General features: G+C 40.0%; 1 protein-coding gene across 1 annotated transcript; it reads right to left on the bottom strand.

The window, feature by feature from the left end:
* Positions 1-515: 515 nt before the first annotated feature.
* LOC140104230 (uncharacterized) lies at positions 516-26,358 on the bottom strand. Its single transcript, XM_072127663.1, has 30 exons — positions 26,305-26,358; positions 26,153-26,219; positions 25,848-26,070; positions 22,615-22,666; positions 22,458-22,524; positions 21,163-21,388; positions 19,377-19,428; positions 19,224-19,290; positions 18,930-19,140; positions 15,109-15,160; positions 14,716-14,770; positions 14,542-14,623; positions 14,185-14,236; positions 14,032-14,098; positions 13,716-13,929; positions 11,497-11,548; positions 11,347-11,413; positions 11,026-11,239; positions 9,918-9,969; positions 9,766-9,832; positions 8,523-8,736; positions 6,914-6,965; positions 6,759-6,825; positions 6,462-6,675; positions 3,048-3,099; positions 2,896-2,962; positions 2,586-2,799; positions 1,068-1,119; positions 913-976; positions 516-813 (listed from the first exon to the last, which is right to left on the bottom strand). The coding sequence occupies exons 3-30, from the start codon at positions 25,867-25,869 to the stop codon at positions 637-639; spliced, it is 2,844 nt and encodes a 947-aa protein (XP_071983764.1). The 5' UTR covers positions 25,870-26,070; positions 26,153-26,219; positions 26,305-26,358; the 3' UTR covers positions 516-636.
* Positions 26,359-27,641: the final 1,283 nt, after the last annotated feature.

The following is a 27,641-nucleotide window of genomic DNA, read 5'->3' as shown; positions in this document are numbered from 1 at the left end:
CCCAACCCTGACTCCCTTAAATTATATTGCCACATAACCTTACTCAACAATGAATACAAACTAATAATGACCATCCATCTTACCTCACATACTACACCCAAGTTAGGCTTCACGTAAGGGGCGCAGCTTCACGAAAGAGCGTCATGCAGTTAAAAATATCAGACATGTCATTGCAGATACAGCCGCAGGTCTGGAGAGTGAGGGCCAGGTTTCCATGCTGCTGGGACAAGACGCGGAAAAGACCTTTGACTCTGTATCCTGGTCCTTCTTGCAAACAATACTGAGCCGTAAGAATTTTGGCCGGCCTTTCCTAAACCTAGTTGACCTCTTATATACAAAATCCCACCTATGTGACCTATTTACCATGTTGTGGGTATTGCAGCTTATTATGGTCTGTGTACCAGTTTTTGTCTAATTCCATAGTCTGCAGCAGAAAATCAATAGTATGGAACATAAGGTGGAAGAACATATAAATCATCAGATCATTTAAAAATAAAATGTTACATAAAAATTATGGATCAGAATCTCAATTTTCTGCCAATTTGTTTTATTTATTAAAATTGCTCCAACAAATTACTTTTCCCTCTCATATATAAGTGTTATGATTGCACAAAAAGTCTTTTTTGGGTTGTGTAGTCACTGAATTTGTAGAAATGTAAAGGAGCCAGGCCGTGATCCATAACTTTTGGTTGTAATCCCATTCTTTGTGGATCCACTATAATTGGCTTGACCTGGTGTCTTCCATAGTGTGACCTCCCCACCAACATTAGATTTTATTCCAGCATGGATAGCTGCTATGCAAATGGAGGAATCCTAAAAGAAATGATACATCAATTAACTGATGAACTCTGTATACAACATACAAAATGATACTTTTTTTAATAATAGTTAAAAAAAAAAAATTCCGCTTACATCTGTATAAATATCAGTTCCCCATACATTTCCATTAGCTGGACATTTATCTGGGCATAAAACACTACGAAATAAAAAAAAATCAAATGTTAACAAATTCATTTACTGGACACAGTTAAGAGAAAAATAGTAGCATAAAGAAGTATTTTTTTTACTGTGCATAGGATCCTTTTATGCCCCTGGCTGTTGTGGTACAAGATATCATCACTGCAATGAAACAAGAACAATTTTATGTGGCTTTTTTATTGGTTAAGTACAGAGACATATTTTTAATATGATGTATAATTGATGTCAGTCTTCAGATATATTACAAATATTACAGAGCTAAACTGTTTTTGAGTTTATGGGGGTCATTAATCAGAACTTGTATGCCAGTTTTTTTGGTTTACAATTCCTGAAATCATAACAGTTATTTGTGAGCTGCCAGTAATTTTGATTATTTTCCCCCTAACCCAATGTTTGAAGGGGTGGGAAGGGGACACGTCAAAAGGCATATTGGTCGCTCTCACTCAAATAAAGTTTGCAGGCTAAGTTGCACTTCTACATCAGTCCTTCAGGTGTAGATGGAGGGGACTTTATTGTGCATTGGCTTATGATGATAATAACAATAAAATAATAATAATTCTTTTATATGTATATATCGCACACAGATTCCGCAGAGCTCGCCAAGTCATTACCTGTCCTCAATGAGGCTCACAATCTAATCAACCTACCAGTATGTTTTGGAGTGTGGGAGGAAACTGGAGGACCCGGAGGAAACCCACACAAACACAGAGAGAATATACAAACTCTGGACCCCAGCGCTGCAAGGCGGTAGTGCTAACCCAATGTGCTGTCCCATAAAAAATTTCCCTTGTGAATTAGTCAATAGTACTAATAAACTAATGACAATGTGCCTTGTAGGGGTTATAACAAAGTTTCTGTTATGACACTGTCAAACACACACCAATGTTTTTGATGACCACAGAGCCTGTACACAACTCATCATAAATTATGTGCGGTGCCTTGAGAGGCCAGACATCAATCAGCCATCTTTTACATCAGGCATACAAAATTATTACTCTGGCGGAGGATGGTGACCTTTCCTACAGTATTCTCCACCCTCACCACACAGTACCCTCACCATGCCTCTTTTTCAAAGTGACAAGGGGAGGGGTGAAAAACCTCCATTTGTACAAAAGCTTTTGAACAAATGGAGGTAAAAAAGAAAAAAAATCTCCTTTATTGCCACCAAAGAGCCCCCGAATAAAATGCAAAGATTTTCATTGCCTTTTTAAAGAAACGTTAGTGCCGCATATTATTTATGTTTATTGACATTGAAAGTATGATATATTATAGGTCCATAAAAGAACCTATTGGAAAACATGAGATAAAAGTTATACGTAGAGCATGCTGCTCTGAAAGAAACACGTGTGTCTTAAATTGTATTGAAAGGCCAAAAACTAAATACACTAGTACACAATAATTTGGTTGCACATTGCATTAAGTTTTTCGCAATATAAGAGTATACCCATTCGCACATATTATAGAACACTACAAATAAAACTATTTTCCACATTTCATAATATAATTGACCCCTTTAGTTTCTTGTAGTACTTATCATGCCTACCCAATCCCCTCCCCACCCGACTTCTTGGGCTCTTCTCCCAAAAAGAAACATATTTATAAAATACCTATAGGTTTTTGTGTTGTCACTTCTGTAGTCTTTGGATCTGAAGGATTAAAAAATTTAAAAGATCCAGACCAGGCTCCAAAATTTTTTGTTGTTATCTCGTTCCTTGTGGATCCAAAGTAATCAGCTTGACCTGGTGTCTTCCATACTGTGACTTCTCCGCCGTTATTGGGCAGTAATCCAGCATGGATAGCGGCTCTGCAAATGGAAGAATCCTAAGAGAAATCATAGATAAAGTATTTCATACATTTTTACAGTCCATCATATTTATATTCTTTCATAGAATTTATAAAATTGTGGATGGATCTTACATCCGTGTAAACATCAGTTCCCAATACTTCTTGTTTATTAGCTACGCATTGAGCGGGGCATAAAACACTGAAAAAATACAGAAAAAAGTTAACAATGTGATGCGTTAAACACAGTTAAAGTGAAAGATAGTAGCATTAAAAGGGGGTTTTACTGTGCAGAGGATCCTTTTATCTCCCTGGCCGTCGTTGTACAAGCTACCACCACTGCAATGAAAAGAGAAGAAATGTATTAGATGTCATGTGGAATTTATTATTAGGCAGGGTTCCCCAATCCGGCCCCCTACGCTTGGCGCGCCAGTGGCGGGCCCCCGCGGCAGTTGGGCAGGAGCCTCCTTCCGTCCAGACAGGCCGCATTGAGCACTATTACTGGAGCGATGTAACCGGAAGACAACCCCGGCGCACATCGCTCCAGCGGGAGACTTAGGTGAGTACAGGGTTTTAATTTTTTATTACCAGGGCAGTAAAAAGATTGTGGCGGCAGGGGGACAATAGTTAGTTATGGGGGACAGCATAGGAAATAATTAATTATGAGGGGCAGCATAGGAAATAATTAATTGTGAGGGGCAGCATAGGAAATAATTTTATATTATGAGAGGTAGTATAGGAAATAATTAATTATGAGGGGCAGCATAGGAAATAATGGTGGAGGGGTAGCATAGGAAATAATTAATTATGAGGGGCAGCATAGGAAATAATGGTGGAGGGGTAGCATAGGAAATAATTTTATATTATGAGGGGCAGTATAGGAAATAATTAATGGTGGGGGGCAGCATAGGAAATAATTTATTGTGAGGGGCAGCATAGGAAATAATGGTGGAGGGGCAGCATAGGAAATAATGGTGGAGGGGCAGCATAGGAAATAATGGTGATGGGGCAGCATAGGAAATAATTTTATATTATGAGGGGCAGCATAGGAAATAATTAATTATGAGGGGCAGCATAGGAAATAATTAATTATGAGGGGCAGCATAGGAAATAATGGTGGAGGGGTAGCATAGGAAATAATTTTATATTATGAGGGGCAGTATAGGAAATAATTAATGGTGGGGGGCAGCATAGGAAATAATGGTGAAGGGGCAGCATAGGAAATAATGGTGGAGGGGCAGCATAGGAAATAATTTTATATTATGAGGGGCAGCATAGGAAATAATTAATTATGAGGGGCAGCATAGGAAATAATTAATTGTGAGGGGCAGTATAGGAAATAATTAATGGTGGGGGGGCAGCATAGGAAATAATTAATTATGAGGGGCAGCATAGGAAATAATGGTGGAGGGGCAGCATAGGAAATAATGGTGGAGGGGCAGCATAGGAAATAATGGTGGAGGGGCAGCATAGGAAATAATGGTGATGGAGCAGCAGTGGCGTAACTAGAGTCCACTGGGCCCCGGGACAAAATTCCTAATGGGGCCCCCCCCTCCCCAACTTTACCTAAAAAAACCCCTCAAAACCCTTTCTGCTAACCGATATTTCAGTGATTATTACATATTCTGCCCCCCCCACAATTAATTATTTAATATTCTCTCCCCCCATAATGAATTATTAAATATACTCTCCCCCCCATAATGAGTTATTACATATTCTACCCCCCACAATTAATTATTACATATTCTACCCCCCCCACAATAAATTATTACATATTCCCCCCCACACACACACTTAATTATTACAATCTCTCCCCCCCACACAATTAATTATTACAATCTCTCCCCCCCACACACACACAATGAATTATTACATATTCTCCCCCCCCCCACAATTAATTATTACATATTCTGCCCCCCCCCACAATTAATTATTAGATTCCCCCCCCACACACACACAATTATTACATATCCCCCCCCCCCCAATTAATTAATTATACAATAAGCCCCATTTTAAAAAAAACCCTATACTCACCACTGGCAGCGGGTCCGCGTCTTCTATCTTCTTGCCGCGGGCAGGCAGGAAGGGGTGCGCGGCCGCGTGATGACGTCATCACGCAGCCGCGCATCCCAGTTCATGGAGCGATGTGTGCCGGGGTTGTCTTCCGGCCACATCGCTCCAGTTATAGTGCTCGAGCGGCCGCTTACGGCCGCATCGAGCACTATTCAGTGACGGGCAGGAGCTTCCTGTCCGGACGGACGGAGGCCCCTGCCCGACTGCCAGTGGCGTACCGACCGCGGTCGCCATTGAGACGGTCGCCCGGGTCCCCCCGTCCGATGGGCCCGGTCTCAATGGCGACCGCTGCGACCGCGGTCGGTACGCCACTGTGGGGCAGCATAGGAAATAATTTTATATTATGAGGGGTAGCATAGGAAATAATTAATTGTGAGGGGCAGCATAGGAAATAATTAATGGTGGGGGGCAGCATAGGAAATAATTAATTATGAGGGGCAGCATAGGAAATAATGGTGATGGGGCAGCATAGGAAATAATTTTATATTATGAGGGACAGCATAGGAAATAATTAATTGTGAGGGGCAGTATAGGAAATAATTAATGGTGGGGGGCAGCATAGGAAATAATTAATTGTGAGGGGCAGTATAGGAAATAATTAATGGTGGGGGGCAGCATAGGAAATAATTAATTGTGAGGGGCAGCATAGGAAATAATGGTGGAGAGGCAGTATAGGAAATTATTAATGGTGGAGGGCAGCATATGAAATAATTAAGGGTGGAGGGCAGCATATGAAATAATTAATGGTAGGGGCAGCATATGAAATAATTAATGGTTGGGGGCAGCATAGGAAATAATTAATTATGAGGGGCAGTCTAGTAATTAACAGTAACAGTATATTTCATAATTAATTGGCCCAATTAATTAATTAATTGGGCCAATATCTAAAATAGTTCACAAGGGGCTACAGTATATTAAATAATTAATTGAGGGGGTGCCAGTGTTTTATGGATGCGGTCACATGTACTGCTATTTATTTTTAAACTTTAGTCCAGCCCTCCAATGGTCTGAGGGGGACAGTGAACGGCCCCCTATGTAAAAAGTTTGGGGACCCCTGCTTTAGAGCAAGTCCTATTCTGTCCAAGTTTCCACATGGGCAACAGGCCGGTTGTTTTTGTGGTCCAGAAGCACACAACGTTCATGTGCATAAGGCCTTAAAATGTATATATTATTCTCAAACACTAAGCAATTTTTTAAAGTTTCCTCTTCTAGTTTCTTGATAATATAACATTCAGCGTATAGAATAGCAGAGATTTCAACTTATTAACTGATGCTTTGTAATGTAATCAGCAGTAATCAGCAAAACTAATATTGCCAAGCTTAATGCCAAAAAGATTTCTATAAGGCCATTATCATGCACACATTGAAGGAAATGCTTAATTGCTGTTTCCTCAGTTTTAAAATGGCTCAGAATTGTTCCCTCTGCTGATTTACACCAAACTGGCAACTTTTTGGTCCAAATGTTTGTAAAAAATTTTTTTAGCCAGAATATTTCCCAAATATGTTGCACATGTTATATAACAGAACAATAATGCAATTTTTATATATTTAACTTTGTAAAATTGACCTTTTTAGTTGCTTATAAGCCACCTGCTCTCCCCACCCCTCTCTTCCCAGCTGTAGATTACCTATAGGCTTTTGTGTTGTTACTTCTGCAGTCTTTGGATCTGAAGGGTTGAAAAATATAAAAGATCTGGGCCAAGCTCCAAAATTTTTGGTTGTGATCCCGTTCCTTGTTGATCCAAAGTAATCAGCTTGACCTGGTGTCTTCCATACTGTGACTTCTCCGCTGTTATTGGACAGTAATCCAGCATGGATAGCGGCTCTGCAAATGGAAGAATCCTAAGAGACATAGATAAAGTATTGGATTAAGTCTCAATATAATACTACTATGATTGATTGATAAAATTGTGGATTGATCTTACATCGGTATAAACATCAGTTCCTAATACTTCTTGTTTATTAGCTACGCATTCAGCCGGGCATAATACACTAAAAAGGTAAAAAAAAAAAAAGTCAACATTGTGATGTATTAAACACAGTTAAAGTGAAAAATAGGAACATATGGAGGGATTTTTACTGTGCAGAGGATCCTTTTATCTCCCTGGCCGTCGTTGTACAAGTTACCACCACTGCAATGAAAGGAGAACAAACGTATGAGATGTCATGTGGAAGTTATAATTAGGTTTAGAGACAAAATTTTGCTTTTAAATGTTTAACCAATGTCCAGCCCCATCCACATGACCGTATATTGGGGATTTGTGTTAGCCATTGTTCTAGTGCAGTGGTGGCGAACCTATGGCACGGGTGCCAGAGGTGGCACCAAATAGGACCAAATCCACCAAGTCCCAGGCAACTTAAGAGATGCTGCTCTCAGCGCTATTTTAAAGCAACACTTCATTGGCTGTTAGGAACTGCTGGAAAAGTGAGAAGGTGTTGAAATGAACTGCAATATCTTTGGAGGTCATCCTGCTGGACCCACCATTTTTCCTCTACAGAGGGACCCTAGAAAGAAGCTACAAGGAGAGTCTGAACTTCTTTAAACTGTATTGGTTGCCTCAGGGGGGCGATTCAGTTGAATGTTGCGGAAGAACAGGTAGAAATAAGTTACTGCTTAAAATGCCACGTTGGCACTTCACGGGAAAATAAGTGGATTTTGGTTGTTATTTGGGCACTCTGTCTCCAAAAGGCTCGCCATCACTGTTCTAGTGGCTAGTACACATCCCCATGTTTTTCTAAGGCTTCATACCCAGGGCTGTGATTTTCACAATGGTGTGCCCGAGCAGACTGCCTGTTTTGAAAATTTTAGAGCAGGTCCTATTCTTTGCCAAGATTGTGGCTTGGCCAGTTTTTTTCCACCATTATCACAGATGATGATAATGATGGCACACGGGCAGCAAACAATGAACCACAGGCCCATTGTTTACTGTCCGTAATCACACAACCTTAGTGTGCACAAGGCTTTATGATGTATATACATATATTATTCTCAAACTTAGCAGTTGCTTAAAGTTTCCTCTTCTAGTTTCTCAAGAAAAAAATATTGAGCTTATAGGACAGCAAGGTGTAATGCTGGGACACAGACACGGATGGTGAGTCCTAATTCCAACCCTACCAGACTGGCATTACCTACTTACTAGAAACCACCATAAATGTTGGCCAGTAATTGAGGGTCTATCCCTCCAATGCAAACAATATACAAGCAATACAAACAGATAAGAGAAGACAGAGCCGGGTCACAACAGATAGGGCAATGCGCTACAAACTGCCAACTCAGTTTCCAAATGGTTTAAAATTGTTGCCTCTGTTGATTTATGCCAAACTAGCAGCTTTTTGTTGGGGTGATCCAATCTAATCCAATTTTCCCTTTGGACAACTGACTCCTAATTTTTCATAAATATTATAAATTTAGGCACAAATCCACTTTGGACCCCACTTTGAGAAACTTTTCTTGCTACAGTTTAGTCACAAAAAGTCTCAAATCCACTCCACACATTATCACATTGGGGCAGATTTTTCATTAGGCAGAATACTTGGATATATCTATTGTATTTTCCTAGTATATTGCACATGTTATAAAACAATACAAATAATACAATTGTTCTACATTTTATTATGTTAAATTGACCCTTTCAGTCGCTTGTAAGTCACCTGGCCTACCCCACCCACTCTTCCCGTCTGTAAATTACCTATCGGCTTTTGTGTTGTTACTTCTGCAGTCTTTGGATCTGAAGGGTTGAAAAATGTAAAAGATCTGGGCCAAGCTCCAAAATTTTTGGTTGTGACCCCGTTCCTTGTGGATCCAAAGTAATCAGCTTCACCTGGAGTCTTCCATACTGTGACTTCTCCGCCGTTATTGGGCAGTAATCCAGCATGGATAGCGGCTCTGCAAATGGAAGAATCCTAAGAGAAATCATAGAAAAAGTATTGGATTAAGTCTTCATTAGAGATGAGTGAGTATACTCGTCCGAGTATACTGCTCGGTCGAGTATTAGCATACTTGGACCGGCTCGTTACTCGGACGAGTATCTTGCCGGCTCGAGTTCGAGCATTAAATTAATAAAAGACAGTGAAGAACAGTGTTTACACTGTTCTTCAACACATAACCCATGTTTCCAGATGTTTTAATTGTAAGAATACATTAAAAAAACGCTATTCTTCACTTTACAGGTGTTCGCGCATGTCTCCCGCTAAGTTCGGAGATGTGCCCCGAACATCAGCAATGTAAAGAATAGTGTTATTTGAATGTGTTCTGCACTTAAATGCTCGTGTTTTCACAGTTTTTATTCTATTTTTCACATTGCTGATGTTAGCAAGTATCTCTGAACTTAGCAGGAGACATGCGCGAACATCTACAAAGTGAAGAATAGAATAAAAACAGTGCAAACAGTGAAAACACAAGCATTTAAGTGCAGAACACATTCAAATAACACTATTCTTCACATTGCTGATGTGCGCGCACATCTCCGACATTATCGGAAGACTTGCGCTAACATCTGCAAAGTGAAGAATAGAATAAAAACAGTTAAAACAGTGAAAACCGTAAACACAGGAGCATTTAATTGCACAACACATTGAAAAAACACTATTCTTCACATCCAGATGTTCGGCGCACATCTCCGAACTTAGCGGGAGACACGCGGTAACACCTGTAAAGTGAAGAATAGTGTTATTTCAATGTGTTCTTACAATTAAAACATCTGGAAACATGTGGAATGTGTTATTATTTACTGTTCTTTTAATGTGTTGTGTTAGTGAAAAAAATGCTCGCGACTCCCATTGACTTTAATGGGGCTCGTTATTCGGTACGAGCACTCGAGCATCGGGAAAAGTTCGTACCGAATAACGAGCACCCGAGCATTTTAGTGCTCGCTCATCTCTAGTCTTCATACATTACTACCTAGAATTGATAAAATTGTGGATTGATCTTACATCGGTATAAACATCAGTTCCTAACACTTCTTGTTTATTAGCTACGCATTCAGCCGGGCATAATACACTAAAAAGGCAAAAAAAAATGTTAACAATGTGATGTATTAAATACAGTTAAGATGAAAAATAGGAACATATGGAAGGATTTTTACTGTGCAGTGGATCCTTTTATCTCCCTGGCCGTCGTTGTACAAGTTACCACCACTGCAATGAAAGGAGAACAAACGTATGAGACGTCATGTGGAAGTTATAATTAGGTTTAGAGACAAAATTTTGCTTTTAAATGTTTAATCAATGTCCAGCCCCATCCACATGACCATATATTGGGGATGTGTGCTAGCCATTGTTCTAGTGGCTAGTACCCATCCCCATGTTTTTCTAAGGGTTCATACCCACGGCTGTGATTTTCACAATGGTGTGCCCGAGCAGACTGCCTGTTTTGAAAATTTTAGAGCAGGTCCTATTCTTTGTTGAGATTGTGGCTTGGCCAGTTTTTTTCCACCATTATCAGAGATGATGATAATGATGGCACACGGGCAGCAAACAATGAACCACAGGCCCATTGTTTACTGTCCCTAATCACACAACCTTAGTGTGCACAAGGCTTTAAGATGTATATACATATATTATTCTCAAACTTAGCAGTTGCTTAAAGTTTCCTCTTCGAGTTTCTCAAGAATAAAATATTGAGCTTAAAGGACAGCAAGGTGTAATGCTGGGACACAGACACAGACGGTGAGCCCTAATTCCAACCCTACCAGACTGGCCATACCTACTTACTATAAAACACCATAAATGTTGGCCAGTAATTGAGCGTCGATCCCTCCAATACAAACAACATACAAACAATACAAACAGATAAGAGAAGACAGAGCCGGGTCACAACAGATAGGGCAATGCGCTACAAACTGCCAACTCAGTTTGTTGGGGTGATCCACTTTGGACAACTGACTCCTAATTTTTCATGTAAATTTAGGCACAAATCCGCTTTGGACCCCACTGGAGAAACTTTTCTTGCTACTGTTTAGTCACAAAAAGTCTCAAATCCACTCCACACACTATCACATTGGTGCAGATATTTCATTAGGCTGAATACTTGTATATATCTATTGTAGTTTCCTAGTATATTGTACATGTTATAAAACAATACAAATCATTTTTTATTTTTATTTTTATTATTTTATTATGTTAAATTGACCCTTTCAGTTGCTTGTAAGTCACCTGCCGTACCCCTCCCTTCTCTTCCCGGGTGTAGATTACCTATCGGCTTTTGTGTTGTTACTTCTGCAGTCTTTGGATCTGAAGGGTTGAAAAATTTAAAAGATCTGGGCCAAGCTCCAAAATTTTTGGTTGTGATCCCGTTCCTTGTGGATCCAAAGTAATCAGCTTGACCTGGTGTCTTCCATATTGTGACTTCTCCACCGTTATTGGGCAGTAACCCAGCATGGATAGCTGCACGGCAAATAGAGGAATCCTAAGAGAAATCATAGATAAAGTATTGGATTAAGTCTTCATATATTATTTCTTTACATCTTGTTTAAATTCTTTCATAGAATTTATAAAATTGTGGATTGATCTTACATCTGTATAAACATCAGTTCCTAATACTTCTTGTTTATTAGCTACGCATTGAGCCGGGCATAATACACTAAAAAATACAAAAAAAATGTTAACATTGTGATGTATTAAATACAGTTAATGAAAAATAGGAACATATGGAGGGATTTTTACTGTGCAGAGGATCCTTTTATCTCCCTGGCCGTCGTTGTACAAGTTACCACCACTGCAATGAAAGGAGAACAAACGTATGAGACGTCATGTGGAAGATAATATTAGGTATGGAGAATTTTGCTGTTAAATGTTTAACCAATGTCCAGCCCCATCCACATGACCATATATTGGGGATGTGTGTTAGCCATTGTTCTAGCGGCTAGCACAAATCCCCATGTTTTTCTAAGGGTTCATACCCACGGTTGTGATTTTCACAATGGTGTGAACGAGCCGACTACCTGTTTCGCAAATTTTAGAGCAGGTCCTATTCTTTGCTGAGATTGTGGCTTGGGTAGTTTTTTTCCACCGTTATCAGATATGATGATAATGATGGCACACGGGCAGCAAACAATGAACCACAGGCCCATTGTTTACTGTCCCTAATCACACAACCTTAGTGTGCACAAGGCTTTAAGATGTATACAATTATTATTCTCAAATACTAAGCAGTTGCTTAAAGTTTCCTCTTCTAGTTTCTCAAGAATAAAATATTGAGCTTATAGGACAGTAAGGTGTAATGCTGGGACACAGACATGGATGGTGAGCCATAATTCCAACCCTACCAGACTGGCCATACCTACTTACTAGAAAACACCATAAATGGTGGCCAGTAATTGGGGGTCTAAACCTCCAATATAAACAGATAGAGCAATGCGGTACAAACTGGCAACTCAGTTTCCAAATGGTTTAAAATTGTTGCCTCTGTTGATTTATGCCAAACTAGCAGCTTTTTGTTGGGGTGATCCAATCTAATCCAATTTTCCCTTTGGACAATTGACTGCTAATTTTTCATATACATTTAGGCACAAATCCACTTTGGACCCCACTGGCACTGGAGAAACTTTTCTTGCTACTGTTTAGTCACAAAAAGTCTGAAATCCACTCCATACATTATCACATTGGGGCAGATATTTCATTAGGCAGAATATTTGGATATATCTACTGTATTTTCCTAGAACCGTATATAGTCGAGTATAAGCCGACCGAGTATAAGCCGAGACCCCTAATTTTACCACCAAAAACTGGGAAAAACTATTGACTCGAGTATAAGCCGAGGGTGGGAAATGCATTGGTCATAGCCCCCCCCAGTATATAGCCAGCAAGCCCCCTGTAGCATATAGTCCCCCAGCTCCCAGTAGTATACAGCCTTCCAGCCCCTAGTAGTATACAGCAACCAGCCCCCTGTAGTATACAGCCAGCTTTCCCCCAGTAGTATACAGCCTGCCAGCCCCCTGTAGTATACAGCGTGGCAGCCCCCTGTAGTATACAGCCAGCCTGCCCCCATGTAGTATACAGCCAGCCTTCCCCCATGTAGTATACAGCCAGCCTGCCCCCAGTAGTATACAGCCAGCCTGCCCCTAGTAGTATACAGCCAGCCTTCCCCCATGTAGTATACAGCCAGCCTGCCCCCATGTAGTATACAGCCAGCCTGCCCCCATGTAGTATACAGCCAGCCTGCCCACATGTTGTATACAGCCAGCCTGCCCCCATGTAGTATACAGCCAGCCTGCCCCCATGTAGTATACAGCCAGCCTGCCCCCAGGTAGTATACAGCCAGCCTGCCCCCAGTAGTATACAGCCAGCCATCCCTCTGTAGTATACAGCTAGCCCCTAGTAGTATACAGCCTGCCCCCCCAGCACTTAAAAAAAAAAAACTTATATACTCACCCTTCAATGTCGGCATGGCTCCCCGATGTCGGCGCGGCTCTCCGATGTCCCCGATGTCGGCACGTCCCGTCTTCTTTCTTCTCCACAGCTCTTCTTCTTTCTTCTCTCATGGACGCGGCCATGTTTTCTTCCAGCAGGCGTGTTTTTCTGACGTCATAGAATGAGCCGACCAGGACGAAAACATGGCCGTGTCCATGAGAGAAGAAAGAAGACGGGACGCGCCGACATAGGGGAGCCGCGCCGACATCGGGGAGCCGCGCCAACATCGGAGGGAGAGTATATAAGTTTATATTTTTTTAAGTGGGTTATTTTTTTAAAGTGGGTTTTGTTATAGACTCGTGTATAAGCCGAGGGGACTCGGCTTATACACGAGTATATACGGTATATTGCACATGTTATAAAACAATACAAATAAAACAATTTTTCTATATTTTATTATGTTAAATTGACCCTTTCAGTCGCTTGTAAGTCACCTGGCCTACCCCACCCCTCTCTTCCCGTCTGTAAATTACCTATCGGCTTTTGTGTTGTTACTTCTGCAGTCTTTGGATCTGAAGGGTTGAAAAATGTAAAAGATCTGGGCCAGGCTCCAAAATTTTTGGTTGTGATCCCGTTCCTTGTGGATCCAAAGTAATCAGCTTGACCTGGTGTCTTCCATACTGTGACTTCTCCACCGTTATTGGGCAGTAACCCAGCATGGATAGCTGCACGGCAAATAGAGGAATCCTAAGAGAAATCATAGAAAATGTATTGGTTAAACTCTTCATACATACTGTAATTACTTTCTGTCTTATTTAAAGCCAATATAACATATTGGCTTGATCTTACATCTGTATAAGCATCAGTTCCCCATACAGTTTCTTCATTAGCTACACATCCAGCTGGACATAAAACACTACAATAAAAAAAAAATAATAATAACAATGTGATGAAATGAGCAAAGTTAAGGTAACAAATAGAGACAAAAAGAGGGATTTTTACTGTGCAGAGGATCTTTTTATCTCCCTGGCTCTCGTTGTACAAGTTACCACCACTGCAAAACAAGGAGAACAAATGTATGAGACGTCATGTGGAGTTTTTTAAATAATTTTTTATAATTAGGTATAAGGTCTAAATTTTGCTTTTGCATTTTTAATCAATGTGAAGCAATGGATATATAGGGGCAGATTTATAAAAAGTGTCTTCAGTGGGCTTAGTGGAAGACTATCATCAACAGTTAAGACATCCTGTCAAAAAAAGGACGCGTGCCAATGGCGCGAAAGGTAATGTGTCTGTATAAGAGGTTGTGCTCCAAAGTTATTGGTTGTGATCCTTGTGGATTCAGGAGAACTGGTTTACCTCTATTCCTTAGCCCTGTGACATGGCCTCCCTCGTTGGGTACCACTCTTTCATGCCTTTTTGCTCGGTAAATTGAATGTTCCTAAGTGAGATAAAGTAAGAAATGGCGATTAAAGTTTTACTAATTGCCAGTTATCTTTTTTTAAAAAATGTTCAATTGTAGTTTGATCTTACTTCTGTAGGACTGTCAGTTCCCCCTAAAGGTCCTCCATTAGCTGGGCTTAAAATACTGTAAATAATAAAAGTAATCAGAGATGAGTAGAACTAAAGGTTTCATTCATGTTCGGGGTTCAGTTATGCCTAGTGCAACCCAGACACATGGTTGAATTTGTGGCCAAACAGCCAATCCGGCAAATTGACGCCTCTAGGGAGGGTGTTCCCCTGGCCAATGACAGCCATGACTATTAGTTAGGGTTGCTATTCGCCCACCAATCCAGCAATTTGGCTGAGTTGCACGGGGCTCACCTGAACCTCAAACCCGAACATAAAGTTCAGGTCCGCTCATCTCTAACGATTAAGTAAAGAATGTTTTACTGATAAAATAGCAGCATTTGAATGGATTCTTACTTTGTGGATGGTCCTGTTATGTCCAAGGTTGTTGTTGTACTAGATTCCATCCCTGTAAGGAAATAACAATAGAGTCATTGGGGCTCATTTACTAAGGGTTCGAACACCGCACTTTCGTCAGGTTTCCCGAATATTTCGTGTGAAAGCGCATCGAACAACCCGACGGATTCGGAAAAAACGCGGAATTTAAAAACTATTTGTGTCGCAAGATCAAGCACTCACATGCACCGGGAAGAAGAAGGTGAACTCCGGCAGATCTGCCGCGACACCTGCTGGATATCGGGCGCACGACCATAGTGAATCCAGGCAGGCCCGAATCCTCATCGGACAACGCAGCGCGGGATCGCGACTGGACCGGGTAAGTAAATGTGCCCCATTGTATGGAGTTATTGTAGTAAAGACAGAGACAGAGTTAGGATTTTCTTTTTTAAACCGTTGTTTTTATTGGATCTGATTAAATGATTTATATACTGTTGAAATGTAACACTCATTTTGGATAATTTTTAGTATTGTGTAAACATGCAGAGCATGCTGGGATGAAAAAGGTTTAAAATGACAAATAAAAGCTGTGTAAACAAAGGGAGTTCGGACACAGACTGCCACAGCTTGTCTCTAATTCATATTTACAAAAAGACCAAATTTGATATTTTTTTCCCACCATTGTAGTTATTGTGTTACTAGAGGAGAACATTGGACCTGTTTTTCTTTTTAGTAATAAACTAATAAACAAGTGATGTCATTAAGTTCAACATACATAGTGAAATGCCCCATGAAGCAGACACAGCACTCATGATTAATTTGGTTTCTATTTTCTTAATCACTTGTTCATAAAATGTAGCCCGCAGAATTTTATCATGATTTAGCTGATATCAGCTATGAGGGTGGTAACCATTTATTTTTACACAGCAAATAGGGACACGCCCCCAAAGAAAATAAATTATTTCTGCCCCCTTGACTATTATGAGATAATTTTTTTTTGTATTTTATTTTTGTATTGATTTTACTAATTTTTAAAGAATTTTTGATATTTGCAATAAAGAAGATGCTCAATGTTGGGGGTCGATTATTTTTATAGACTGTCCATTTCCCCATGAAATCCTATACTGCACATTGGAAATTAAAATGGCACCAGAATCTTAGTTAGCTCAGACTTATGACTACAGATTATTAGTTAGTAGTAATATAATGGGGCATATTTACTTACCCCTCCGCTGGAGTTCACTGAAGTGATAATGGACTGTGCCGCGATTCACTAAGATTGTGCACCTGATATCCTGCATGTGTCGCTTCCCCGCTCAGGTCCGACAGAGTTCACAATCTTTTTAGTGGTGCATGTAAGGGCTTGGGCTTGAGACACAATTTGAATGTTAAATCCCGCGCTCAGTCCGAATCAGTCGGCACACCCTCCCGATTTGTGGCATATGGAACCCAGCGCAGCTGCGCCAAAAAATGATCGCGTGCGACACAATCCTAGCGCAGACACCGGTTACATACCTGTGCAAGTCGTGTAATCCCCGAAAAAGGTGCCCAGTCCTACAAAAGTGTGATCCGTAACCCTTAGCAAATGAGTACGTATTTATGGAAGCAGTAGTGACAACTATAGACATATATGGGGAGATTTGTTAGTCCTTCTAGGCCAATTTTCTGGAGTTTTTTCACACTGCAAGAGATTGCAGGGATCATGAAAGTGCGCAGCCACCGGTTAAGTGGGGCGTTCCTTCCACTGCACTTAAGCATTTTCTAAAAATCTGTGAACATTAGCCACTGAATGTTCGCAGATGTTTACTCAAAACTACGGCTGGATAGTTGTGGTGTAGTTTTGTCCGCCAGCCAGCACGGCCAGCAGATACATAATGAGGTCTGAGCCTATTGCCATGGTGGTGGGGAATGGAGCGCTGGCGTATGATAAATCTCCCCCATAAACCCTTAGGGGGTCTTTGACTTAGAATAGAGAATGTAGACACCTGATATATTAGTACAATGTAGACACCCAGACATTCAGACGATATATGAGAGACTGGTACACCACCTTCTGTTGAAATTAGTATAGTACGCAACATTAATTGCTGCCTAGGTAATAAATAAGAAACTACAATACCTCCTATTGGTGAATATTGTGTTCCACACATTATGATCTGGTATCCAGCTCTAAAGAAAGGAATATACCACCTACCGTTGAAGCTTTACTGATGGTAGACTGTCCTCAATTACCTGCTCACCTTGATTCCTAGGGGAATCGTTTTTTTTTTAGGCTGTATTCTTCAGAAAATAACCTTATAAAAATATGTAAATGAGCCAGAGGCGCTCCAGCACCTCTCCACTGTGTGCCATCTTTCAATTTATGCACACGCCTTTTCTGTTAATATGCTCTTAAATGGTCCCTCCCATACGGATGACGACACCAGCAGTCTGCAATAAGGACAAGCAAGGCCAGGCTACAGGGGTCGAAGGGTAGAGAAAGGCCGCAGCTTGCATGAGGACCGAATAGCGCTGTGAGTAAAAGATTGAAACGCATCTGGTGAGTGCCGCTCCATTTTCTACATTTGCTGACCGACTTTATTGCTAGCACTGGGAGCTGAGCACCTACAGTGTTTTTACTTACAGCCCACAAGGTGTCATCTACTAGATATAAGGCCAGAGTGAGGTAGTTCTGGTTTATTCTCTACCAGGCTACAGGGGGCGCCTGTCCCTCCTCCTTCTTCCCTGCATGCTTCACTCTCTCCAGAAGTGCAGGCTGCCGATGATGGGAGGGACACAGCATATTAAGAAAATAGGGGCTTGCATAAATTGAAACATGGCATACAGCTAAGAGGCACTTAAAGTTCATTTCCATATTTTTCTAAAGTTTTTTTCTGGATTCCATCCCCTAGGAAACAAGACAAGTGGGTGATTGACCACAAGTAATACTGATGGTAGATGTCCTTTAATCATGTTGTCGTACTAATACCTTCAATAAGTGGAAACTGAGATATTTACTACAAGCCTTTTGTACGTAGAGGTCTATGAATAAGTATTTATTAGACTGTTACCAAAAATTGGGTCACTTCCAGTAGAAATTTTTGCTCAATGAGTAATGTTTTAAATGGGCCATAATGAAAATACCTATTATACAGTATATTATTATATTGTATATAAATATTTTATATTATAAATATAAATATCTTATTATATACACATATTTTATGTTATTTTGCATTTTGTACTTCTTTAATTGTATTTTTACAATTTTCAAATTTTACATTTACTGTATACTCAAAATACTCATATACTGAAGTGTAAGCAGACCTGAAAATAACTCATCTAATGTTACCACAAAAAAACTGGAAAAACCTATTGACTCCAGTATAAGCCTAGGGGGGAAATACACTGGTCACAGCCTCCACCCAGTATATAGCTAGCCAGCCCACCCATGCCCCCAGGATATAGCCTGCCAGCCTCCTGCCCCTAGTATATAGCTAGCCAGCCCCATGTCCCCCATTATATAGCTTGCCAGCCCACTGCTCCCAGTATATAGTCAGCCAGCACATGCCATCCGGTATATAGCCATCCATACAGGTCCGTGCGCACTGGCCGTGCACACGCTATGATGTCAGCAAGCAACTGACATCATAGTGTATGTGCGGCCAGCACGCATGGACCAGTCGCTTCCCGTCTACAGGAATCAAGTAGAGGATCTGCAGGGGGCATCTGAAAGGTGAGTATTCAGTTTTTTCGGCTTATGCTCTAGTAATGCCTCTAGTAATGCATCTAGTTATGCCTTGCAAGTAATACCATCCAAGCTTTCTGAGCTAATTTTATAGGAAGAAATATTTGTAGTATACCTAGTGGCTTTTGTGTGGGTTTCGTTGTCACTGTATCAGTAGAATTAAGAAATGTAAAGGACCCGGGCCATGTTCCATAATTATTACTTGTGACCATATTCTGTGTGGATCCTCTATAACTGGCTTGACCTGATATCCTCTGCACTATGACTTCTCCTCCGTCATTGGGTATAATTCCAGCATGGATAGCCGCTGTGCAGATGGAAGAATCCTAAGAGAAATTATGTATCTGGTAAATTATACATTTTTTAACCGTTACTATCTTCAAGTTATAAAATTTTGAATTGATCTTACATCAGTATAAACATCAGTGCCCCATATAAATCTTCCAGCAGCAACACATTCAGCTGGGCAAAAAATACTAAGAAATAAAAAATTATAAATATATTTGTCAAGTACCAAACACAATTAGGTTAAACAAATAGGAGAATATGGATGGAGTCTTACTTTGCAGAGGATCCTGTTATGTCTCTGGCTGTCGTTGTACAAGACGCAGTCACTGTAAGAAAATCAAAACAATTATATAAAACTTCATATTTTATTTTTCACAGTGATACTTTCACAGATAATTCAAAAGGATTTTTAAAAAAAGTTTACACTTAAGATGTAAGAGTTTGATATTGAACCTATAGGATAGCAGGGAGTTTAATTTATTTTTTATTTATGTTTATTAAGTATTCTGAATAAGGCCATGTTCACATCATGGTGATGGATATCTGTTCTCCTCCAATGTTTAGGATATACAGGCAGTCCACAGGTTATGCACAAGATAGGTTCCTTGATAGGTTTGTACTTAAGTTGAATTTGTATGTAAGTCGGAACTGTATATATTTTTTATAATTGTAGCTCCAGACAAAAAAATTTTTGGTGCAGTGACAATTGGATAGAATTTCATTGCAGACACCTTACAGCTGATCATTACAGCCTGATATAGCATCCAGGGAGCTTCACCAGAGGTCACAGTGGGCAGAGAGCTCCGTCTGTAACTAGGGTTTGTCTGTTAGTCGGCTGTCCTTAAGTAGGGGACCGCCTGTAGTAAATTAAATCCTTCAATTACTATTTACTTCAACTACTAATGCGCAGCATGCACGGAAGGGTCCCTTTCCGTAGGTTTCCATTATTTATAGCAAATAAAAATTGGGAATGGCCTTTTAATCCAGGTTGCTCTCTGAGATGACAATGGTTTCTCCCCCCAGGCCACCCCCTCAGTTTAGCATGCCCCTGCATATCCCCCAGAACTGTTCTACTGAATTCAGGAAAGTTGGAAGATACAAAATTGTTGTCAAGAATATCTTGTGGCTTTTGTGTTATCATCTCTGTGGGTTCTGAATTCCCTGAGTTGGTAGAATTAAAAAATGCAATAGACCTTGGCCAAGCATTATAGTTAATAGTTGCAATCCCGTTTCTCATTGATCCACTATAACTGGCTCTCAAATTTATCACCTGTTCTAACTTATTGACCGGATAAATGTTTTTTACTAGACCACTTTCATATTTTTTTTTTCTAGCTCAAAACACAAAACCACATTACATTCAAAGATTTTTATAGCTTTTTTTTTTTTTAAACACAGAATTTTAGTCCATAATGAATCTTGTGGGAAAGCATGAGGAAAAATCAATCTGAGGCATCTACTACGTATCATACTTGTGTTTTCTGGCACCGAAATTCTTTCTGTTCTTACTACGTTGAGTGCGGCAGATTTATAATGGGTGGACGACATAAAAACCTAATTTTTCCAATACTCCCACTAGTGAAGTTTTTGAATCCCAAAACTTTTCTTGCAGTTCTAGTTTCCTAACACTTTTTTTGGCAAAATTGTTGGTGCATAGTAAGCCCAACAAAAAGTAAAACTACCAAGTTCTAAACCCCATCATTAATGTGGTTTGGGATTTCTGAAGCTCATTTGATCATCTTAAGATGCTCCAAATTAAGACCATCCTCCACAATATAAAATCACAGTGCAAAACACTACTAAAATCGGGTGCCAAAAAGCAACACCTAACGGCAAAAATATTAAATGCCCCCTATAATCCCAGTGTAAGATGCTCTTGAAAAAAAATTGTCCGTGGATATACCCATTTCAAATATTCAAGAATAATATAAAATACAAAAGAAGTAGAATAATGGCATTTATTATACATTTCAATAGAAAATTGCCTGTGTAATACTGAACACCTATACATGACATCCAACTCTTACGGAGTCTTAGACAAGAACCTATTTTTAGAATACCTGAAAGCTTTTGTGTTATCACTTTTGTGGGTTCTGGTGTTACTGGATCTGTAGAGTTAAAAAATGTAAAAGATCCGGACCAGGCTCCATAGTATTTGGTTGCAACTCCATTACTTGTGGATCCACTATAACTGGGTTGACCTGGTATCTTCCATACCGTGACTTCTCCTCCCTCATTATTAGTTATTATTCCAGCATGGATAGCAGCTCGGCAAATGGAGGAATCCTAAGAGAAATTATAGATAAAGTAATAATGAAGTGTAACTCATTAACAAGTTATTAAACCCCTTAATAATGTGTTCTGTTCTATTATGGCACAGTGTTGTTAAAGGGGTACTCCCATTTTGGCAAATTAATGTAATTGTTTGTATACTGAAAAGTTATATCATTTTCCAATATACCTTCTGTATCAATTCTTCACATGTTTCTAGATCTCTGCTTGCTGTCATTCTATAGAAAGCTTCTATGTTTATTTCCAGTGGACAGAAATCTGACCCTGGTCACACAGGTGCACGGCTCGTTATATCATAGAGAGTAATCAGAGTGTGTGATATAACAAGCCGTGCACCTGTGTGACCATGGTCAGATTTATGTCCACTGGAAATAAACAATAAAGCTTTCTATAGAAGAACAGCAAGCAGAGATCTAGAAAACCGAGAGGAATTGATATAGAAAGTATATTGAAAAATTGAATAACTTTTCATTATTCAAACAATAACATTTATTTACTGAAATTGGACAACCCCTTTAAGGAGGGGTACATACATACGCACCAGACACAGCTGTGACCGATCAAAGGTGTTTAATGAATTTAGTGGCACCGTGACATCATTAAAATTTATTGATCGTCCTATCAATCGACCAGAATATAAAAATGATTATTCCCGATGGTGAACGTCAAAAGGTCTTATTGTCCCCAATTTAGACATCAGCTCATCCCACACAAAATGACACATTAACCACCTCAGCACACCAAAGTATGAAAAAGTTATCAGCATCACAATATGGCAATATTTCAAAAAATGTTTTTTTTTCCCATGAAAGGTATTAAAACGTAATAAAGGCTACACATTAAAAACTAAAAAAAAAAGAAATTAAAACATTATAAAACTATGCAAACTGATATTATTTGGACTGTAAAATTCAAATGGGGCAACTGCTTTTGTTTGTCAATTGTATTGCATTTGGATTTTTTTTCCAGTTTACCGGTACTTAGCGTGGAATTTTAAATGCTTGAAAATACTAAGAAGTACGACAGATAATAAGCTCTTCTACAGCTCTGTATTTGATCTTACATCAGTATAAACATCAGTCCCCCATACAGATCTTCCATCAGCTAAGCAGTCAGCTGGGCAAAAAACACTAAGAAATAAGAAGGAAATTTTTTTTAAAATTGTAGTAAAATATGTTGAAGATGGATATAAAGATAGGTGAGTATACAAGACGTCTTACTTAGCAGAGGATCCTGTTATGTCCCTGGCTGCGGTTGAACAGGTTGCAGTCACTGCAATTAATTAACAATAGTATGAGACGTCATATCGAGGGATTGTTGTAAAAATAGAGACTGTAAAACCCAGATTTTCACTTTTCTACTTCAAATGGAAATTAAAAATCTACAAGTCTTGGCAAGGTTTTTTAATCACTGCTTTCAGAAAGTTGTCTGTCAGTACCTGTCCAGCAACAGCGCAACCACAACCAGGCTTGGCGCTAGCTGTCAGACTAGGTAAGTGGTGGCAAACTCACCCTGCGACGTCCTGTGGGCTAAGGCCCTGCCTAAAACAGATAAACTGCCCTGATAAGGGCGAACCCACTATCAGGAACCTAACTGACGGTCCCTGAGCGACCCTACAAGATGACAGGGGAAACTTACTTCGTCTGGCAGCTGCTGGATGGTGGAGCGGACAGGTAACCGGAATACAGGAATAGGTCAGTGTTCACACTGGTGCACAGAATACTAACACAGGACTAAGACAGGGACAGAACAACAGATATATACAGGTCTTCAGGCAGATTATACACAGGTCAGGTCAAGATCAAGCAGATTATATACAGGTCAGGTCTAGGTCAAACGGGTTATATACAGGTCAGGTCCAGATAAAGCAGACAAGCGGAGACAAACAAACCGGGTAAAAACCAAGATGGCTGCAAAGGTACAGAATCGGATACAAAACACAGAATACCAAACAAGATAGCAGGAGCACTAGATACACAGGTAAGAGTTGAAGAATAATCAGCAAGGTATGACGGGAGTAGGCAGGTATATAAGGCCGTTCCCGGACACGCCTCCAGCAGCACACCGGGGTAACTGTCCATCAGGCTAGTAACCCTTGCTGGACAGGACTGAAATGCAAGGAGCCGGGTGTGGCTCAGTTAATCCAAACACAAGCAGTAAGCCGCAGTTCACACACAAATAAGCGCCATATATTCTGCCAACTACGGATAGAGCGAAGTTTAGGCACGGACGTTACATTGGCATTTTTTATATGGTATCATATTGTGGTAAATATCACTTGTTGAGAACATTTTATTGACTATTTCTATTTTTTACATTTTTGGTCGATGTATCCTTACAATGGCTCATTTTTTTTTGCCAGATGTGTGTTTCAGTAGGACCATTTTAAGGAACACATGGGGGCTCATTTACTAAGGGTCCCAATCGCGCATTTTCATTGGGTTTCCCGAATATTTCCGATTTGTGTCGTCGGAAAACCAGACGGATTAAGGAAAAACTGCAGAATTAAAAAAAAATTGTGTCGCAAGAATAGCTCTCACATACACCGGGACGAAGAAGGTGAACTCCGGCGGACGACACCTGGTGGATATAGGGCACACGACCTTAGTGAATCCCGGCAGACCCGAATCCACATCGGACAGCGAGCCGCGGGATCGCGACTGGACCAGGTAAGTAAATGAGCCCCATGGTGTCTGCAGACAAATTGTACTCCCTAGTGGCACTATTATATTAGTCCTAGGAAACTGATAAAAATTTTTAAATGCCCTGGAATTGAAAAAGAAAACCAAGTTGCACCATTTGGGTTTTGTTTTATTTGGTCAAAGAGACACATATGCAACGTCCCTGCCAATGTGCATGGCAGAGGAGTAGTTGCGAATACCGTATATACTCGAGTATAAGCCGACCCGAGTATAAGCCGAGGCCCCTAATTTTAACACAAAATACAGGGAAAGCCCATTGACTCAAGTATAAGCCGAGGGTGGGAAATGCATTGGTCACAGCCTCCCCAGTATATAGCCAGCCAGCCCCTGCCCCAGTGTATATAGCCAGCCAGCCCCTGCCCCAGTGTATATAGCCAGCCAGCCCCTGCCCCAGTGTATATAGCCAGCCAGCTCCTGCCCCAGTGTATATAGCCAGCCAGCTCCTGCCCCAGTGTATATAGCCAGCCAGCCCCTGCCCCAGTGTATATAGCCAGCCAGCCCCTGCCCCAGTGTATATAGCCTGCCAGCCCCTGCCCCAGTGTATATAGCCTGCTGCAGCTGGCGGACAGATCGCACAGAAGATATGCAGGGGTATTTATTTTTTTGACTCGAGTATAAGCCGAGTTTGGGCTTTTTCAGCACATTTTTTGTGCTGAAAAACTAGGCTTATACTCGAGTATATAAGGTAAGTCCCTTGTACCATTCAGTACATATAGAGGTAATTATGCAGCGATATATACTGCCTGGATAGACAAGGGTTAATCTTACTTGATGTTATCATCCAATAATATTCCACCTTTGTTACTCGAGTGTGATTGGAGAGTGAGATCACCTGACCAGGGATTAACAAAACCCTTAGTCGCGTTTTCCCGACGTGTTACCCGAATATTTCTGATTTGCGCCGATTTTCAATCAATTGCCCCGGGATTTTGGCGCACGCGATCGGATTGTGGCGCATCAGCGCTGGCATGCACGCAAGGGAAATCGGGGGGCGTGGCCGAACGAAAACCCAACGGATTCAGAAAAACTGCCGCATTTAAAAAAAAAAATCTGTTGCGGAGCTTGCACTTACCTTCACTCAGCCCGAAAAATTATTTTTACTATTATTGCTAGTACCCTAGGGTGTTAGAATCCTAGGTCCACCTCGCCAGTAGTCCAAGGGTGTTAAATGACCTGCTTTTGCTAATTTGTGGTTTCAGACAAGAAGATATCACTAATTTTCAATCACAAGTGATGTCCCATAGCCAATGGAAGCCCACAATTGGCAGTAGAACGTTGGTCTCCAGGTGCAGGGGCAGAATCCTTGAAATACTGGATCAAGGAAAGGGCATTTTTATTTTTGGCCACAGCATTTTCCAGCATTCCTGAAAATGTTGTTGTGTACAATGGATTTCACATTAGCAACTAACTGCTTTCCATAATCTTTGGATTTATACAAGTTTCAAATATGTGGCACAAGTAATAGAAGAATAAAAATACTGTAATTTGTTATAGATATATTATAATCTGGATAATATAAATCATTTTAAAATTGTCTTTATGAGTTGTTAATAATACCGAACACCTGTTCATGTTATCCAAATCTTACAAAGCTATTTTTAGTCAAAAAACCCCAAAGTGCCCCAAAGTATTAAATCAATAGACAAAGGGATAACCGAAAAGGCAAGTCAAGGGATCATAAGATACCAGAAAATAGCAGACAAATTACATGCAAGCTTAGTCAAATGTGAACTTAATGTAATGTAAATTACCTGGAGTAGTTTGTGTTATCATGTTTGTGGGTTTTGGAGTAATTGGATCTGTAGAGTTAGAAAATTTAAATGACCCGGGCCATGCTCCATAATGTTTTGTTGTGATCCCATTCCTTGTGGATCCACTATAACTGATGTGACCAGGTGTCTTCCATACCGTGACTTCTCCTCCCTCATTGGGTATTAGTCCAGCATGGATAGCTGCTCGGCAAATAGAAGAATCCTAAGAGAAATTATAGTTACATTTATAATGCTTAACTTATTACGAATTTCAATTTTGAATAATGGTTTTGGTTTCATCTTACATCGGTATAAACATCAGTTCCCCACACAGATTTACCATCAGCGAGGCATGCAGCTGGGCATAAAACACTAAGGAATGCAAAAAAATAATTAGAAAATGTAAATAAAAAATATTAAAGATAAAGGTAAAACTAGACAATATAAGTCTTCTTACTTAGCAGAGGATCCTGTTATGTCCTTGGCTGTGGTTGTACAGGTTGCAGTCACTGCAATGAATTATCAATTGTATGAGACAAAATGTGTTTTTTTGTTGTAAAAACAGGCACAAAGCTTCACTTTAATTTTTACTATGAAATCGCTTTGGGAGGTTGACAGTAACTGGGCAACAGTCCCTGCTTATCTCTGAGTGATAACAGATGAGGGGAAAACATAAAAACTAATAAGAAAAGTAGTCAAAGCCAAGTAGAAAAACAAGAGTAACACAAAGTACCAAATCAATAGACAAAGGGATAACCAGGAGGACAAGTCAAGGGATCATAAGATACTAGAAAAAGCAGACAAAATACATGCAAGCTTAGTCAAATGTGAACCATAACAAGCACTGAGTATAGATACCAGATAGACTGAAACTTTATGTAATTTAAATTACCTGGAATATTTTGTGTTATCATGTTTGTGGGTTTTGGAGTAATTGGATCTGTAGAGCTAGAAAATTTAAATGACCCGGGCCATGCTCCATAATGTTTTGTTGTGATCCCGTTCCTTGTGGATCCACTATAACTGATGTGACCAGGTGTCTTCCATATCGTGACTTCTCCTCCCTCATTGGGTATTAGTCCAGCATGGATAGCGGCTCGGCAAATAGAGGAATCCTAAGAGAAATTATAGATACATTTATAATGCTTAACTTATTACCAATTGTAATTGTGAAAAAATTATTCAAAATAATTATCTTGGTTTGATCTTACATCAGTATAAACATCAGTTCCCCACACAGATTTTCCTTCAGCATGGCATTCAGCTGGGCATAAAACACTAAGGAATAGAAAAAAATAATTTAAAAATGGTAATAAAAAATTGAAGATAAAGGTAAAACTAGACAATATATAAGTCTTCTTACTTAGCAGAGGATCCTGTTATGTCCTTGGCTGTGGTTGTACAGGTTGCAGTCACTGCAATGAATTATCAATTGTATGAGACAAAATGTGTTTTTTTGTTGTAAAAACAGGCACAAAGCTTCACTTTAATTTTTACTATGAAATCGCTTTGGGAGGTTGACAGTAACTGGGCAACAGTCCCTGCTTATCTCTGAGTGATAACAGATGAGGGGAAAACATAAAAACTAATAAGAAAAGTAGTCAAAGCCAAGTAGAAAAACAAGAGTAACACAAAGTACCAAATCAATAGACAAAGGGATAACCAGGAGGACAAGTCAAGGGATCATAAGATACTAGAAAAAGCAGACAAAATACATGCAAGCTTAGTCAAATGTGAACCATAACAAGCACTGAGTATAGATACCAGATAGACTGAAACTTTATGTAATTTAAA

Source organism: Engystomops pustulosus, chromosome 10 (genome assembly GCF_040894005.1).
Source record: "Engystomops pustulosus chromosome 10, aEngPut4.maternal, whole genome shotgun sequence".
Lineage (NCBI taxonomy): Eukaryota > Metazoa > Chordata > Amphibia > Anura > Leptodactylidae > Engystomops > Engystomops pustulosus.
The sequence above is the reverse complement of the archived record's forward strand: the minus strand, read 5'-3'. Positions and strand labels throughout refer to the sequence as shown.

Bases quoted from the DNA above. Each gene is read 5' to 3' on its own strand.
- LOC140104230 (XM_072127663.1), bottom strand. From the start codon at position 25,869: ATGATAACACAAACTACTCCAG. The intron at 22,525-22,614 runs GTAAGACGTCTT...CTTATTTCTTAG, and splicing joins ATAACAGGATCCTCTGCTAA to TGTTTTTTGCCCAGCTGACT. The intron at 977-1,067 runs GTAAAAAAAATA...TTTATTTCGTAG, and splicing joins ATAAAAGGATCCTATGCACA to TGTTTTATGCCCAGATAAAT.